This window comes from Plectropomus leopardus, chromosome 3 (genome assembly GCF_026936395.1).
Source record: "Plectropomus leopardus strain MGB_pleo_1.0 chromosome 3, ASM2693639v1, whole genome shotgun sequence".
Taxonomy (NCBI): Eukaryota; Metazoa; Chordata; class Actinopteri; order Perciformes; family Serranidae; genus Plectropomus; species Plectropomus leopardus.
Genome location: NC_142178.1, coordinates 30,119,056 through 30,135,222, shown reverse-complemented (window position 1 = coordinate 30,135,222; position 16,167 = coordinate 30,119,056). Strand labels below are relative to the sequence as shown.

General features: G+C 38.6%; 3 protein-coding genes across 3 annotated transcripts in view; all 3 read right to left on the bottom strand.

Moving 5' to 3' along the window:
- Window positions 1–1,104: 1,104 nt before the first annotated feature.
- LOC148190021 (uncharacterized) lies at window positions 1,105–3,321 on the bottom strand. The gene is made up of 3 exons (XM_088072824.1): window positions 2,923–3,321; window positions 2,163–2,279; window positions 1,105–2,075 (listed from the first exon to the last, which is right to left on the bottom strand). The coding sequence occupies exons 1-3, from the start codon at window positions 3,007–3,009 to the stop codon at window positions 1,890–1,892; spliced, it is 390 nt and encodes a 129-aa protein (XP_087928950.1). The 5' UTR covers window positions 3,010–3,321; the 3' UTR covers window positions 1,105–1,889.
- Window positions 3,322–4,357: 1,036 nt separating this feature from the next.
- On the bottom strand, window positions 4,358–6,311 carry LOC121942454 (CDGSH iron-sulfur domain-containing protein 3, mitochondrial-like). Its single transcript, XM_042485669.2, has 3 exons — window positions 6,066–6,311; window positions 5,474–5,590; window positions 4,358–4,755 (listed from the first exon to the last, which is right to left on the bottom strand). Exons 1-3 carry the CDS (start codon window positions 6,144–6,146, stop codon window positions 4,567–4,569), a joined length of 387 nt encoding a protein of 128 aa, XP_042341603.2. The 5' UTR covers window positions 6,147–6,311; the 3' UTR covers window positions 4,358–4,566.
- A 1,172-nt stretch (window positions 6,312–7,483) lies between these two features.
- The window catches only part of LOC121941874 (protein AF-17-like), a 30,425-nt gene continuing 21,741 nt past the window's right edge, over window positions 7,484–16,167 (bottom strand). Inside the window, exons 17-20 of the mRNA XM_042484799.2 lie at window positions 14,516–14,886; window positions 14,234–14,321; window positions 11,211–11,426; window positions 7,484–10,258 (exon numbers count right to left, since the gene is read on the bottom strand). Of these exons, the coding sequence (XP_042340733.2) occupies window positions 10,223–10,258; window positions 11,211–11,426; window positions 14,234–14,321; window positions 14,516–14,886 (711 nt within the window). The 3' untranslated portion in view covers window positions 7,484–10,222. The remainder of the gene's footprint in view (window positions 10,259–11,210; window positions 11,427–14,233; window positions 14,322–14,515; window positions 14,887–16,167) is intronic.

Sequence of the window (16,167 nt, the reverse complement as noted above, 5' to 3'; positions counted from 1 at the left end):
GACAGATTTTGATGCAATAAAGAGTCACAAATGTGCAAGAAGCAGTCAGAAACCGTTACAGGTGCCAAACAAAGTCTAACTGCAGTGACTACAGTTTTAGTCAAAACTGAGTTGGGACTTTTATTAAACTTTTGGATGTATTCTATCTTGTGATAAAATGTCCTGGTTTGATCTTGTTTTTGTGCTGGAGAAAAAGGGGATTAAAAATTGCATAAACTACAAATAAATCCAAGACAAACTGCAGTAAAAATAGTTACTATGCTCTGCTTTGGGTACCCAGAGTTTTGGGATTCTTCTGTGATAAAGTAAAATTGTAGTACGCATATTAGGACAGAGAGAACAAGGATGACGCCAATGCAAAATAACTGATTACGTGACAATGGCAATAGAGAGATATGCAATCTAAATTTAGGTCAAACCTGATGAAGTGAATATTTGACAGAATCTTGTTTGAGGGTTGCTTAAAATGTTCTCTTGTACTACTTTTAACACAGGCATCATTAATGAATAATTTAATTTTGTAAGAAATGAAAACAGTTTTCTTCATGTTGAAAAAGAAGGAAAAAAAAACACTAAAACTGTAGTTACTGCACTTTAAACTTTTGCATAGTTGTTTAAAATAATACAGAGGCAGAGTACAGTGACTACAGTTTTGTGCATTTTCAGGGTCATAGGATAAATCAGTGATCATGATTTTTAAATGTAAAATTGACTTTATGAATACTTATTTAATAAATGCATTACCACTTTTCTACCTATAACACTTGTCTGGACAGTCAGAACTTTTTTTTGCTAAACTTGCGTAGTTACTGTGATTCGCCTCGGCTGCTTTAAAGATGTGTAGCTGAAATCACAATGAGGGCAGAGATGGAGGATGGGCGTGGTTCGAGCACGGGGGGGGCTGCCCGACATTTATCTGAAGTTGCAGATCAGTTGTCCCCATTTCAATAAACCTGTCCACTGACTGAGCACAATCTAGGGCAAATAATACCTAATAATTAACCTGTTTCACCAAACTCACGTCTCTCATGTCTTCCATTGCAACATAAACAGCTGGTGCCAATGCAAGATGGTCTCTAGTTATGTTTATCCATTTTTTAAACCATTTTTACATAGTATAACACATTCCCAGTATTAAAGATTTGTCCACTAGAGAAGAGTTTGTGTACATTATGGGGTGTTACCAGTCTGCACTCAGCCAACAACTCAACCAGGTCAGGGTTTTGTTTTTTTTTAGTTTTTTTCTTATTTTTACAGCATTATTATAAATAATTAGGTCAACCCAACAAAATTCCATATACTGTTTATATCTTTATATAAATTAAATGCATATAAATATATCTCAAAAAAGACTTCATGGAGTGAGCTTCAGTTTTTTGCACTATGACACCTTAATGCTGACTATGAGATGAAAATAAATATTGCATCATGAACACATTTCACAGTGTAAAACCTCGACAAACATAATACAAGTACATCTCATCTTTAACAGCTTTTTATATGGACTTCCATTGCTGTTTATTAGCAACATCGCCCACAGTGGGCTGATATAACAAACATCTTTTAGCCACCTCCATATAAACAGCAGGTAAAATGTGCAAAAACCTCTATTATATCACAGTATATAATCATAACATCCAGCCCTGTTGTTAAAGCAGCATTGTCTTATTCATAGAAAAGACAGACAGCAGGACAAATGAGGGCTGTGGTGTTAACTTTTTCATTGCCACTCTCTTCTCTGTAAAGTACTGAGAGAAATAGTGACAAGACGAAAGATTCAAACAATTGTCATGATTGATCAGTTTGTGCTGCTTTCTTGAGTGCACTGATTTACAGAAAAGTGAACTCAATAGCAGCATTAATGCTCACTTCAGAGACTACCTTCCTTATCAAGGGTCGGCCGGGTCGTGCAGCGGGGCAGATACAATGAAATCCTGCTTGTGTGTGCCGTCGCAGTATGGTGGGTTGTTTGTGTACTTACAACCACACAACCAAACTGTGGCGTCTTTCTCTGGGACAAAGCGTAGCGGGGACAGGCCTTTGGCTTTGGTTTTGTGGGCTCCATCGCAGAAAGGCTGAAAAATAATGATGTGATCAGAGAATATACAGAGCGTGTACTTCAGACAGGAGTGATGCAACATGAGATCAAAAAATGGTTGTACCTGTTTTTTGCTGTGTCCGCAAGTGCACCACGCGTAACGCTTTCCACCAACCAGCTCCACTTTGAAGGGCTTCTTAGAGGGGATGACAGGTTCAGGAGGAATTGTGGAGAGTTGGACCTGAGGACACATCAGAGTACTCAGTTTGTTTGAAAGATAAATGGTAATACTTTGAGGTACAAATACTCCACCATAGTTACAAATTCTATACTGCAAAACTTGGTTATAGTAAAAGTATATTAAAGCTGGCATAGTTTTCATATTAAACTTTGAGCATATTGTAATTCAAGTGGTCTGTTAAAAACAAAACAAAACAAAAAAAAAAACATTTGTTGAGTGGAGCACATGGAAAATAAACATATTGTATCATAACAGTGTCTATTTAGTTTACCCATGGAAAATGGATATATATATAAAAGTATTAATTATAATAATTATAAACATTAATAATATACATTAATAATATCAATTATTATGAATATTTTTTTGAGATTTTACAGTGCAGTGTCAGAAAACAAGGATTCATAAAATCCCACTGCATATGTCTGAGCATTTTTAGGACTTTTGAAGAAATCATTTAATACTAATTAATGACTAACTTTTAAATGAATGAATTCAATGCATTTTAAGACTTTAAGGATCCGCGGGAACATATAAAGATAAAATATGAAATATGATGCAACAACCGAGCTAGTTCAGAAACGCTGGCACTGACACTGTCATAATTACAAAACGCAGGTGGTAATAAAACCACGTGATTTACCTTAGAAACTGCCAGAGCTGCTGTCCAAGGTTGCCTCAAGGTGACAATAATCCATTTGTAGTCTAATTTTGTCACCAACGTGTTCATGTTTGCAGCGACACTCAAACCTCAGAGCAACCTCAGAGCAACCTCAGAGCAACCTTAGAGCAACTTCAGCCAGGTGCTGCAGCTCAAGTCGCGCGCTGCTGAAACAAACGGAGGTGAACGTAACTCGGCGACGACGTAAACACGTCACAGCAGCAGGAAACAGACAAAAAGGCCAGAGACAGCAAACTGAAACAAAAACCTGGCAAATAGTGCACGATATGACTGATATGAGAGTCTAACAGCTATCCAAGGGTACACGATTGGCGAAATCACTTCCTCTCAAGTCACGTGTTCGAGGCTAAACCAATCAGGAGGCGGATATCGGTCAGCTGGAGACCGGACTGTATTGATTTTGTAACAAAAAAAAAAATGTAGTTCTATTTCTGGCCTTTTCCCCCCATAAATGTGGATAAAATATTCTGACAGAGTAGTTACCAATATTTTTTAGATGTAGTGTCCACAGCTGAGGCAAATTGTGAAATCATAATACAAATAAATCAATATTTTTTTTATGATCATGTGACTCTGGGAGATGACTACACAACAAGTGGCTTTTTAAATCAATAATAAAAATAACCACAAAATGTATAAATATATGTGTATAATAATATATACTTGTCTTGTTTGATTTTTTCTTGTTATATCATCATTTAATTGTATCTGAGGCTTTGGCAATATTGTTTTACAAACATTCATACCAATAAAGCAAATTGAATTGAAAAAATATATTTAAAATATTAGACAGCTTTGTTCTGCTTTGAACTTGTCACTTATGTAGCTTGCTTGCTACAGTCATGTTCAAAAAATGGCAAGTATATATATATAAATATATATATATGCATATACATACACAAACATATTTTGAGAGAAATGTCGTACTTTGTGATTCTTCTCCTGGCAACTAAAAACTTATATCTATCTTTAAACTAACTATCCCGCTAAGTATCTTGAATTTCTCACTTTTTAATTTCTTTTTTAAATTTCCCCCCATTCGTCATGGAAGAACACCTCTAGCTCAGTATTATTCTTCAGCCTCCTCGCATGCACAGTATGTCTGAAATCTCTCCACAGATTTTCTATGTGACATTTGCTGTCTGACAGATCAGCCACTGCAGCTACAAACTTAAGTGGGCTGTAATTATATTCACCTGACTCATTGAGCACTGATGAGTAAATCACCTGGATCTGGACCTAATCAGTGTCATCAAAGTTAACAAAGAGTAATCCAAAGGGGATAGGCCTTTTTCCTTTTTTATTATTATTTAGAAATGGTAAAAAATTAAAATAAAAGCTAATCTTGCTTTAAAATGTGAGGAAATGTCTCTGCACGTCTTTGATGCAACACAAATTTGTTTTCAAGCATGTTTTAATACGTTATGCATTGTGTACAACACGGGATAATATTTAACAATCTACACAAATATCAGTATGACAATGAATGAAGATTGCAAAATTATGCAAACATCACCTCTCCATGGATTCTGTATTTTTAAAGATGCCAGTGAGTGACTGTTTCATTTGCTCCTCCTACACCAAAGGGCAGAGATCTTGAATGCATCATTTAAAGACGCCTTTCACCGACTTAACTAAATCCCAGAAGATGACCTTAAAGTGTGAGCCGTCGCAGTACGGTGCGTTTTTGGTTTGCTTACAGGCACACAGCATGACGGTCCTGTCTGTGTCCGGGGTGAAGCGCAGAGGAGAGATACTCGGAGCTTTGGACTTGTGAGCTCCGTCACAGAAAGGCTGATGGAGAGAGAGAAAAAGGTGTGAGGACATAAACCGTGAACACATAAGGCTGCTTTTACATACTTAAAATTGTTTCAGTGGGTAAGTTTATCACACTTTTGGATAACTTTTTTGGTTGATGTGATGTGATTTTACTTCACATCTACTACTTTTTACTGATTTCTTGAATTTCTCTTCACTCTTTACATCAGAAAAAGCAACTGAGGAGAGATTTGAATTGTAATTGTAATATAAAGGCATATCTTAATGATGATATTGTAAGATGAGATTTATTTTTGCTAAGTCTTATTTAATTTGGTAGATAATCTTATCTTATTCTCTGATTTACTGAAATAGAAATAGACAAGTTAATTTCATATATGCTAAATTCATACACTTACGTTGCTCCTACTTTAAGTTAAAATAAGGAACTATTTAATGTGGTGCACTTTCTGCAGAGTGATATGAGAGATGCTTCTCATGTGTGTTCTGTGGAGTTGAGTTGAAACTTGAGGATAAACTGAGAAGACTTTTGGGCACAATAAGCTGCAAAAAGTCCTGCGAACAAAGAGTGCAATTTCCCTTCAGTTTCCAGTATGCATGTTCTTTACTGTCAGTCACAGGAGGAAACTCAACGGACATTTGAAGCATTAAATGAGCCGTGACTCTAAGCATCCTGCTTTAGGCCCAGGTGCCTCTTAAAGTTAAAGTCACCCAGCACACCATTCATACTCACCTGTTTCTTACTGTGTCCACAAGCACACCAGGCGTAGCGTTTCCCAGCAGACACCTTCACTCTGTAGGGCATCCGGGCTGCAGGGACGGCCTTTGTGGACTGCAGGCAGCACTGAACCTGCACACACAATGAAGCGAATATGACACAGAAACAAGTGGAAGATCAGTAAAATATTTCAGAATACACAGTCTATGGGCAGACAAAAAGACAGCTATAAAACAATTGAAAATACATTTTAACTACATATAACCATAAACAAGGAAAGAAAATTGTTACTTTATGACGAATTTGCAGATCACTGATAACCAAAGTGACTGAGCCCTGTAGCTGTTGGTTACTTTGTTTTACATGCAGGCCTGTTGGCAAAACTCAGAGGTGCTAAAAATGAATGGAGGACGGTGTTCTGGCTGATGTGTTTGCATTTGCATGGAAAATACTTTTATTCACAGGGTCACAGAGTTCCTACAATGCAGCTTTCTTGTGTTGGTGTTTTCTAAATGTGCCATGCATCAGTGTAAAGGTAAAGGGGAAATGACTAACATAAACAACACAGAGTGAAACTTTGAGCGTGTAGACGGTGATGAAGGCTCACCGCTGAAGAGGAAATGGGTCGTCTGAAGCTCTGCACGCATCCTCTGCGCAGAGCGACCACTAAAAATCTGCTCGTGTTCATTTTAAGGTCAAAGGACTCCCGGGATTTTAGAAAAGGTTGCCTCAAAAAACCTGGACGGACTTCAGTTAAAGTTACAACATGGCCTCTGCTCTGCCGCGGACCAGGAGGTTGGTTGATGACTGTAAACAGCTCGCGTGCTGACGCCACTCCTTCATAGTTTCTACCTCACCGCTCCTCCTCCTCCTCTTCCTCCTCCTCACTCCGTGAGTCATTCAATAGGGGAGACCGGGGACAGGTGTAACATTTTTCACTCCCATACTACTTGAAGTATTTTTATTTTACCCCTTTATAGAATTGGCGGTTTTCGATTATAACAATAAGACTATTATGTTAAATTTCATAAAAGAGGTCAGCGTGTCACAAAGGTTCATATATATATATATATATATTTATATATATATATATATATATATATATATACTGACAACAATTTGCTTTTGCTGACCAGACTGTATATAAAGATGGACAACATGACACCTCCCCCAAAGTGTAACTTTTCAATCTCGATCGCCCCCTGGTGTCTGTCTGCAGTATAGGTCATAAAGCCCGCCCCTCCATGTTAGTGAATGAGACATAGCCCAAACTAAAAACTCAAAGTACATGCCAAATAAATTTTTCCCAAAGATGGTTTCTGTCACTGAAGGTAGTTCTCACTAATGTTTGTTAAAGTGTTTGTTTTAATAATAAGTTTGGTTTTAATTAGTTATTAAATTACACAAAAGGGGGATTTGCCACCATAATTGACAGCTGTGACAGCCAATCCATGCGCTTGCATTCAGTGAAGCTGCTCACGATTGGTCAGACGGGGGTTCTGGCGTGAGCTCCCCAACCGCAGATATCGCAACTGTGCAGACGCCAGCTCTCAATGACATCACCCGTGTAAGCAGCGCCCGTATTTTGGATATTTTAGCCTCACTTAAGAATAGCAGGGGTAAGTGGGGATGTGTTGCACATTTTTCCTATACAGTCTTTGTTACAGACAAAGACTGTAAATATATTCAAACTTTCTTTCTGCTTTTAATGTTGTTTGAATACATATAAAACACAATATTTTAGACAAAAATATGTTTACTTTTGAGCGACTATACCAGAATAAACATCCAGTGTAGACTAGCATTTTTTAAATATAATGATATATCTAAATGGAGTGAAATATGACAGAATCCACTTCCTAAACTTCTGTAACATGAAATATTTGCTTCTAATATTAGTAAGTGTGCAACCTATATTTATTTCCGTTGACCTGAAACCAGTTAACTCGCTCTTTCCTCCCTCTTCATGTACGCAGACTAACAGCAGATAAGTCATTCAAGACCAGAGAGAAAATGTAAAACAACTCAGTAAAATACATTTATTGACAAAAAAAGTTGTCTTAATCCGTCCTTTTAATTTTACACACAAAAATATCAAAATACTTTACAGGGCTTTTAATCTGAATATTGTCAAATTTGTTTTGATCAATTCTCTCAAACAAATACACTGTACAATGACAACATGCTTGTCCTTTTTAAAATTCAGTGCTCATTTCATTTAATTTCTTTCTTTTTTCTTCTTCAGGGAACAATGCATTTAAAATTATGCATAGTTATTACTTGGTATTTAGCAACACATTTGAGAGACGTCACTGCATTTCATGCAATTCATATCCCAATAGGTAACTCGCTCTCCATCAAACCTCATTCAGAGCTAGGTGCTTAAATGTTGTAATACATAAAAGATACACAGTACGACATTCAGAACATGGATTATCTTGGTTACCCAAACTTCAAAGCTTAAAAGAATGAATGTGTTTTTACACAAACATATTAAAGTATACAACTCGTATTCCAACAAAATTGAAAAAGGTACTAAAAAACGATTTACAATTGGGCCCAAAGCGCCCCAGTGCAACATGAGAAAGAAACCGCTTCAGAAATCCTTCGCAACACTCTTCAGTCAATCTCTTGGACACGGTCGTCTGTCTGGACTTTGCCTCGGCTGAGAGGCGACTCTTAAGGACATACTTGGTAAATTGCAGACCTCCCACTTGGAGTCATGTCAATGCGTTGGCTCATGTCTTTATCAACATAATCAACATTCTCCTTCTGTCATTGCTACAGTATTTATCACAGACTCGTGAGCTGATTGGAGTTCCTTTCTGACGTCTACATTAGCTGCTAACAAAATAAACTAGCACTCAAGATATCACATGTATGGGAAATCATGTTCAAGATTGCAAACAGAAGTGAGAAAATAGTTTTAAAAAAATGACAATATTGTTAAAGAACACAGGAGAAAACGTGATTAAAATAATCCCTTACATTGCGAGGAGCCTTTGTTAGTAAAACGGAGACATCGTATGATAAAGTGGAGTGAAAGGAAAGACGAGCTTATCTCTACATCTGCTTAAGTCAGGGACTGGACTCAAACGGCCCTGCAGTTAACGACACTAACAATTCATCCTTTCTCAGTGTGGACAGCGGCTGATAACACGCTGTATCACACACTGTTGCGACAGCACTTTAATAATAGTTTAATATTAGTTTACCTCGGCCGTCTCCTGTGACACCTCTGTGCAGGCTTTACTCAATAAGTCCTTGTTTCTCAGTTCTCTGAAGCACAAACAACTAAAGAACATTGCATCTGAACACAAAAATTACAATAGAAAAATGATTTGACACTTTAGTTACCACTATACGGTTATTCACACATTTGAACTCTTGAAATCATCAGTCAGCTATCAAAAGTATAAATGGGTTTAGGAAGAGTGCTTTCACTTTACTAACCCTCCTTGTACCCCAGATAAAAAACACTATCAAAGAAAGACGACAAGAGAGTTAAGCCTTTGGGCTTGTGGTTTTCTCTGTAAATCTAGCATCATTAAGGCATTATCTATCCAGTATTGCTAAAAGAACGACTAGTTGGTGAACATGAAAGGAATATCTATGCATGAAAGGAACATAAAAAAACTGACACTTCAGGAGGAGGAGTGCAAAATACTCACATAAAATCAAAAAAACCTGTCAGTCCCTAGTGGCCTATAAGTACCGAGCATCCTTTATAAGGTGTTGATGGCTAATTTGCTCTGTTAGTTACTAACATGCAAAGTGCACACTTGTTTAGGAAAAACAATTTCTTACTTACAATTTCCAAATGTTTGGTTTTGTCTGCTTAATCTCGATAGCAACTGGAAGGATATAAAAGTCTTTAGAAACTGGGATAAAGTCTGCTGCTCAACGTCTCTGGTGGACGTGGCTCCCCTTTCGACACATGGGTACCGTGCCATTTTTTTTTAAACGTTTACATTAAGAGTTAATAACTTGGAGTTAACATCAAGATTTTTGGTGGGCATTTATATCCAGTGAAGGCTATTGCGGTAAAGAGTCAGCACAAAATCTCAACAATGGAAAATAGGTGGAAAGATCTGAGGTAATAACTAGCTTAATGTTGAAATGCCACTAATCACACATCGGATATGACAGTATATTTATCCTTTACATCATAAGTGCCTGTGAGAGGCCGTAACATATAGAAGATCTGGATGAAATCTGGGTGGGGGTGAACACAAAGGGAAGACAAAATATCAAGGAAGACAGTTGAGGTTGCGAGAAGTGGCAGACGTCTGTGATTCTCACCGACTGAATGGAAATTGGTTCAAGCCACGGCGGGGGAATCGTGAACGGTCAGTGCTTGAGAAGTCAGAAGAGAGAGACGCTCCGACCTTGAGTTCACGCTTCAACCCGAAAGCCTGTACAGCGCCTGCAGGGATGAGCAGGAACTCTGCCTTCATGAGCAGCCCCATTGGTCTAGCTAACAAATTAGTGCAATTTAAGAAGAGACCACTGTATCCATGCTCTCTGAAAGCTGCCTACACAAAAACCTATGAGAAGAACCTCTGATATAAAGAATTTCAAAACACCAAAAACTTCACCTTGACGTTAAAGTCCATCCTGTTATACATTCATAAAAGAGGGTGTAAGATAAAGATGACAGAGAAGGAAAGATGTTCAAAAGTCATGAAAGTTGACCTCAGTTCTTCAAGGGGGCTGCGGCGCCCCGAATCTTCATTTGAGCTGCTCCTGTGAAATCAAGACACGTCACCCGTTCTTGTCTCCGCCCTTCTCTCCTGCAGCCTGAAAACACAGCCACGCGGTGTTTATTAATTCAGGGTTCCCACGCATTTTCATTGACAAAATTACAAACGTTTTCCCTGACTTTTCAAGGACCCATACGATTTTTTTTCAGAGCTAATTTTAAACATATTAAATTCTTTTTTTATGAACATATTTTATCATTATTTTAAGAGTCATTACAAGTCATTTCAACAATGAACTCGCACCAACCCAACCCCACCCCCCTGCCCTTCTCATCCGAGGAGAGAGAATTAATAACAAATGTCACAACCACATAACAACACATACCAGTGAATAATAAGAATAATGACTGACGTAAGTTTGAGTAAAACAGAGAAAAAAATGAAAAAAGGGGGATAAAGACATTAAAATAAAATAATCAATAAATTAAGATAAAATAAAATAAAATAGGTCGCTGGACTCTAGTAAGCTAAATTTTCAAAGTTCTGCCAGAGTGAAGGCTCAAACTGCTTTACGTACCATCATCTCACCCAGGTAGTCATTCTGGGGAGAGTGAGGTCAGCTGAACCCAGCTGAGCATTTGATGTTTTCCATTAAAATAAAACTTCATTCAAACACAATTTCATTAGTGTCCACACATGTAGGGGAGAAAATGAAGACACATGCATGACGGTCGAGAAAGTATCACAAATCAACACGAAAGCAACGTTGGGTCGACACACGCCAGAAAATAAATTTGCTGTTATGTTACATTATGAGGAAGGTTTTCCACAGAGGACTACTGTAACAATTAAATTCACTAAACAAAAAAAATTCATGACTTTTCCAAAACTTTAAATTAAATTTTAGACTACGTTCATGACTTTTCCAAGCCGAGAAAATAAGATTGGGAAATTCCACAACTTTTCCTGGTTTTCCATGACTGTGGGTACCTTGCTTAATTTTCTAAAACATATACAGTCATAATGAGAAACCCTGCAGTGTGACTCACCCCGGGCTTGTGAAGTGCATTGTCCTGCAGGCCGAAGAGGCTGCCTCCCTGGCCGCCCTGCAGCGGTGAGGCTGTAGCTGAGGACAGCAGGTTGGGTGACTGGGCGATCATGGGCGAGTTTGGGGTGGAGGTGAGTGCTCCTGTCAGCGTGAGGCGCTGCAGCTCGCTCTGTCTCTGCTGCTGCAGCAGCATTTGGCACACCATCACCTGCTGCTCCTGGAGGAGGGGGAGGAAACAGACAGTTTATGGGACATTCAGGAAACACATGAACTGGGAAAGTGTCTACACTTAAATAAGTTCCTATTTTTGCATCGCAAACTTACACATGAATACCGCAGTTAGATCGATTTCTGGTGCACGAGCTTAAATTGGTTTCATTTTATGCAAACCGGCTGAAACAACATTGGTTATTATGACACATTCTGGTACATTAAAAAGTAGCCTAAGTCTGTGTCCTGTGCCATCACGGTGCTAAATCCAACTGGTATTGTATTAGTAACAAGCAATATGACAGCTTGATTTTATAATATTGTGTTTATAAACGGGTGTTTGACGGGCTGTGAGCCAAACATGGCAACATAAAGGAGATCACTTTTCAGTCGAGGGGGAAGAGCGGCACACGTTGTGCTTGTTTACTAGAAAGTTCATGCGTTTTTTGAGGTGGTAATACGAAACATGACAGCATCTCTCAAGAGTAAAACTGCACCATTATGGCAACATTTTGGATTTAAAGCTGTCTGCAAGTGATGCTTTCAGCTAAAGTTTTGTCGGATGACCTGTTTTGTTTAAATCCTGTCGCTCACTTTGAAAGCTCCGCAATAAACAAGGAAGAGATTATTTAAGTTGAAACAAGGACTTATCAAGACAATTCTTTATTTAACTACAAAAACATGAAGTGTAAGCTGGCTGGAGGGAGATCCGCCAGGGAGCTGAACGTTTCTGGTAAATGACCAGCACTCATAACAACCTACTTGCTTTTGGCTATATTGTATGCCATTTTCAGTAAATATCATAATATAAAATGTAGGTGTTATTTTTAAGAAGTGCAAATGTAGGACAATCACGGGGTTACCTCCAGTCTGATTTTGAACACACAGCTGATTTTTATGTGGTTTGTTTACATGATGTAACAGAAGTGCATATTTGTGTGGACAGTTTTGATGTTACCTGCTGTAAATCACTGTGAATCTGAAGGACTAAAAACAGCTTTTCAAAGTGTTTCTTCTCCTCAACATGTTAATGAGAGACATCCAATGACTGGCCCAAAGCTCTGCTCTGAGGGCAGCTAAACAAATGCGACTTTCCACAGGACTTTTGTACCCTTCTCTCTTCTTTCAACATTTGCATTGGAAAAATGGAAATGATGAGTTCACTGAAAGTATCAGAACACCGTGACAAATGAACCCTAAAACCCCTCCTTCACCCAGGGAAAGTTCTGCAGCTACAAGACCTCCACGGTGTCCGACTGGTTCCATACTCCACCTGTTTTTCACCAGTTTGCAAGTCAAATCGAAATAGTCATGGTGGCTGGTTTCCTGTAGTTGAAAATGGGTCACAAAGTGACTCATAACCTCAGCGGCAAGTTAGTCACAAGTTACTGCAGATTCTTGTGCAGGAATGAGTCCTAATGTGGGAAATGAGTTAGCATTTTTTATCTTCCAGTTCACAGTCACCAGGTTTTTGGTTAGATGCCTGAAATAACGTCTATGATTGACACAAGTTCAAGAGACTTTCATGATTTGTTCTAGGACATAAAATACGTCAGTAAATACTCCACTTGTGAATTCTGTGGCTTGGTGGTTGCTAAAAAGTGGCTAAATGAGACTACAGAATGTCTTCATGCCTCATTGTAATGGCGATGCTGACGTCTTGCGACTGTGGTGGTGTTAATTTACAGCCTTACATTAGCTTTTTACTTGTAGTGACTGCATTTAAGCTGTGAAAAAACGTGGTGTTAAACTGTGAAGATTGTCTTGCTGAAGAAAATGTGTAAGCACTATAAACGCTGATTTTCTATATTAGTAATAGAAAATCAGATGGAAAAATCCCAGACTTTTTGTTCCAGGGTGACGCTAGCTTCTGAATTGGCCTACAAAAAAATGTCATCCCCTCAACACTATGAGAAAATGTACATTAATGTGTCCAGGATTAAGATTTCACACTACTGGCCTAACAGTGGTAAAATAAAAAAACTTGCAGTAAGATAAAAGCCACCTCACACACTAAGCATCTTACATTCCTCGATGTTATTTATTCCTAAATATCCACAGCTCACATCAACAAGGCAAAATAAGACAATGTAATGTCTTAGCATGTGGCAGCTGAGAAAATTAAAGCCAAATTGGGAAACTAAAGTGAACTGAAAACTTGTTGTTTTGTCCTATTTTGAGGGTAATAATAATAATAATATCTCACTGACACTGTGTACTATTATCAATTGTTTCTTCTTTGATGTGAATAAAAACATTTGATCACAAAAAAAGAGAAAATGTACAGTATTGTGCAAAAGTCTTAGGCCACTTTGAACTTTAAAATGATCATACATATTTATTTCTCAGTATTCTGTTTACAAAAATACAACCAGTACACAGTATTAAAAATGCAAATATTTCATAATAATAATGCAAATATTTACTGTGACCTCCATTTCCACTCAGCATGTTTTGAACTCGCTTAGGCAATATGAGATTTCCAGTACTAATCTTGTGGTGTATTTACACCTGGTAGCATTCAAGACATAACCAAAGCTCAGTATTGATTGTTTGAGCTACCTTTTGTTATGGTTTGTTATGTTTCACACTAAATATTGACTTCAGTCAAAAAAAGCCATTTTGTTTTGACTTTCTTGCTGTTTTAAAACTTTTTCTTTGTATCTTCATAAAGAGACTAAGCAATAAATGTATATATTATGTCCTCCTTTAACTTTTCTAAAACAAAACATCTATGGTGGCCTAAGATTTTTGCACAGTACTGTACACATCGAAAACACCAGTGAGAAAAGGTCAAAGAAAGTGTGTCATTACCGGAGTGAAGTTCTGTGAGGTGAGGAACTGCTGGAGCTGCTGCTGCTGCTGCTGATGCTGCTTCTGTTGTTCTGACAGGAGAGACGACCTGAGACACAAGCAGCGACACACGGTCACGTTACACACCCGAAAACGCAGCACGCAGTCTGATCAGTCCACACAATTAAAGGCTCGTCCCTGGTTGATGTAATATCTGTCAGCCGCCTGGCATAATGTCAACATCTTTAAACAAAACAGCGATTCATCTGAAGAGGCTGATTTAAAGACAGACTGGGTACGTACGGGCTCACACTCTTGGGAAGCTGAAAGCCCTGTGCCAGTGCCTGGGGGTTGAGAGGTGGAGGCTGCGGGCGCAGAGCGGGGAGCGTGGGCTGAGGAGCGTTCTGCACAGGAGACTGAATCACACCGTTCAGGCTGCCCAGCACGCCGTTCATATTCAGCTGAGGACTTCCTGCGAGGGACGACATGAGCCCGCCCACCACGGGCAAAGACGAGCTGCCAGCCTGACTGATGGTCCCCAAGCCGTCGCCCAAACCGCGACTCAGGCCGTTCAGCAGGGGCTGGCCGAAGGAGGCGGGGCTCTGCTGAGGAGGAGGAGTGCTCTGGAAAGAGAGGGAGGAGCTACTGCGGGACGGACTACCAGAGTGGAGCTCCTACAACAAAGACACAAAAAATCCTTTTAGCCATTTAGCTTGTTTTTGTTGTGCACTCATTGACTTTGCACGTCACCAGAACAAAAGCAAGTCTAATGGATAACAAGTGGTTGCGTTATTCTTTAGTGAGTTTTATTAGAAATATCATCACAACTTAAACTCAGGAAGTACTTGATCAACTGCCATTTTTTTCGGACATTACTCAACTCGACAGTCGTCAGAGAGTCGATTTCTGTTGCCTCCCTGTGGAACTGTTTTAACACAGAGGACAGTGCGTTATCAAGTTAGTTTTTCCATTTCTAAAAATAATGTGATATGATTTCACAAAAGGTTTAGATTATAGTTATTTACACCAGGAATAGTGTAGATGAATATATATGATATAAACGTTTAATGTGTATGGTATGAAATGGATTTTCGGCTATCTGTCTAGTTTTTCTTGTGATTTCATCGATTTCCAGGTACTTTATTTTATCATCTATTGATGAGATAAATCATTATGTAGAGCTACTGTATGTATCAGACAGTTTTTGAGTTTGTGTTAATTGCCGTGTGTTGCACTGATGTTGTAACTGTGTTTATGAATGTTATAGATCTGTATTTATGTAATTTGAGAAGTGAAATAATTTTAATGAAAATAATGGAGACCCCAGGAAGAGTAGATACTGTTTAGCACAGAAGTCAATGGAGATCTTAATAAACAAACTCTGCACCTCAGTTTACAATGTTGATGGTTTAACCTGCACATTTCTTGTTATAAAAGTGTTGTCAAAAATATAGATTCATCAGTACATACTGAATGATTATTTGAAACAGTTTCAACACTCACATCGGTTAAAGCGGTAATTCCTCGCTCTCTTATTGTTAATGTTTACTACAGTCATTCTGCTGTTCTCTGCAGCTAACCAAGAACAGAAAAGTCATCGTTGTCATGTTATAGCCTTGTTATACTTACCATTGATTAATAAATCTAATTGGTAAGCCCTCAATATTAATTTTCCCCCATAATATTGAAAACGGTATCATATATTGATATTTCTAAGGTACTATATCAATGTTAGAAGTTCCAGTTTTCTAACAACACTTTGACAAAGACGTTTAAAAGGCAGGAATGTGCTCGCTAATACTGTATGAAGGCCGTGCCACACCAAGACAATGGTCGTCCATCTGCCCACGTTGGGCCGACGGTGAGCGGCTGCGGCCCTCACCGTGGTGTATCCCGCACCGTAAGCTTTTTATCAACTGATTCAGCACGTTGAATCGGCGGTGGCAGCTGTCGGT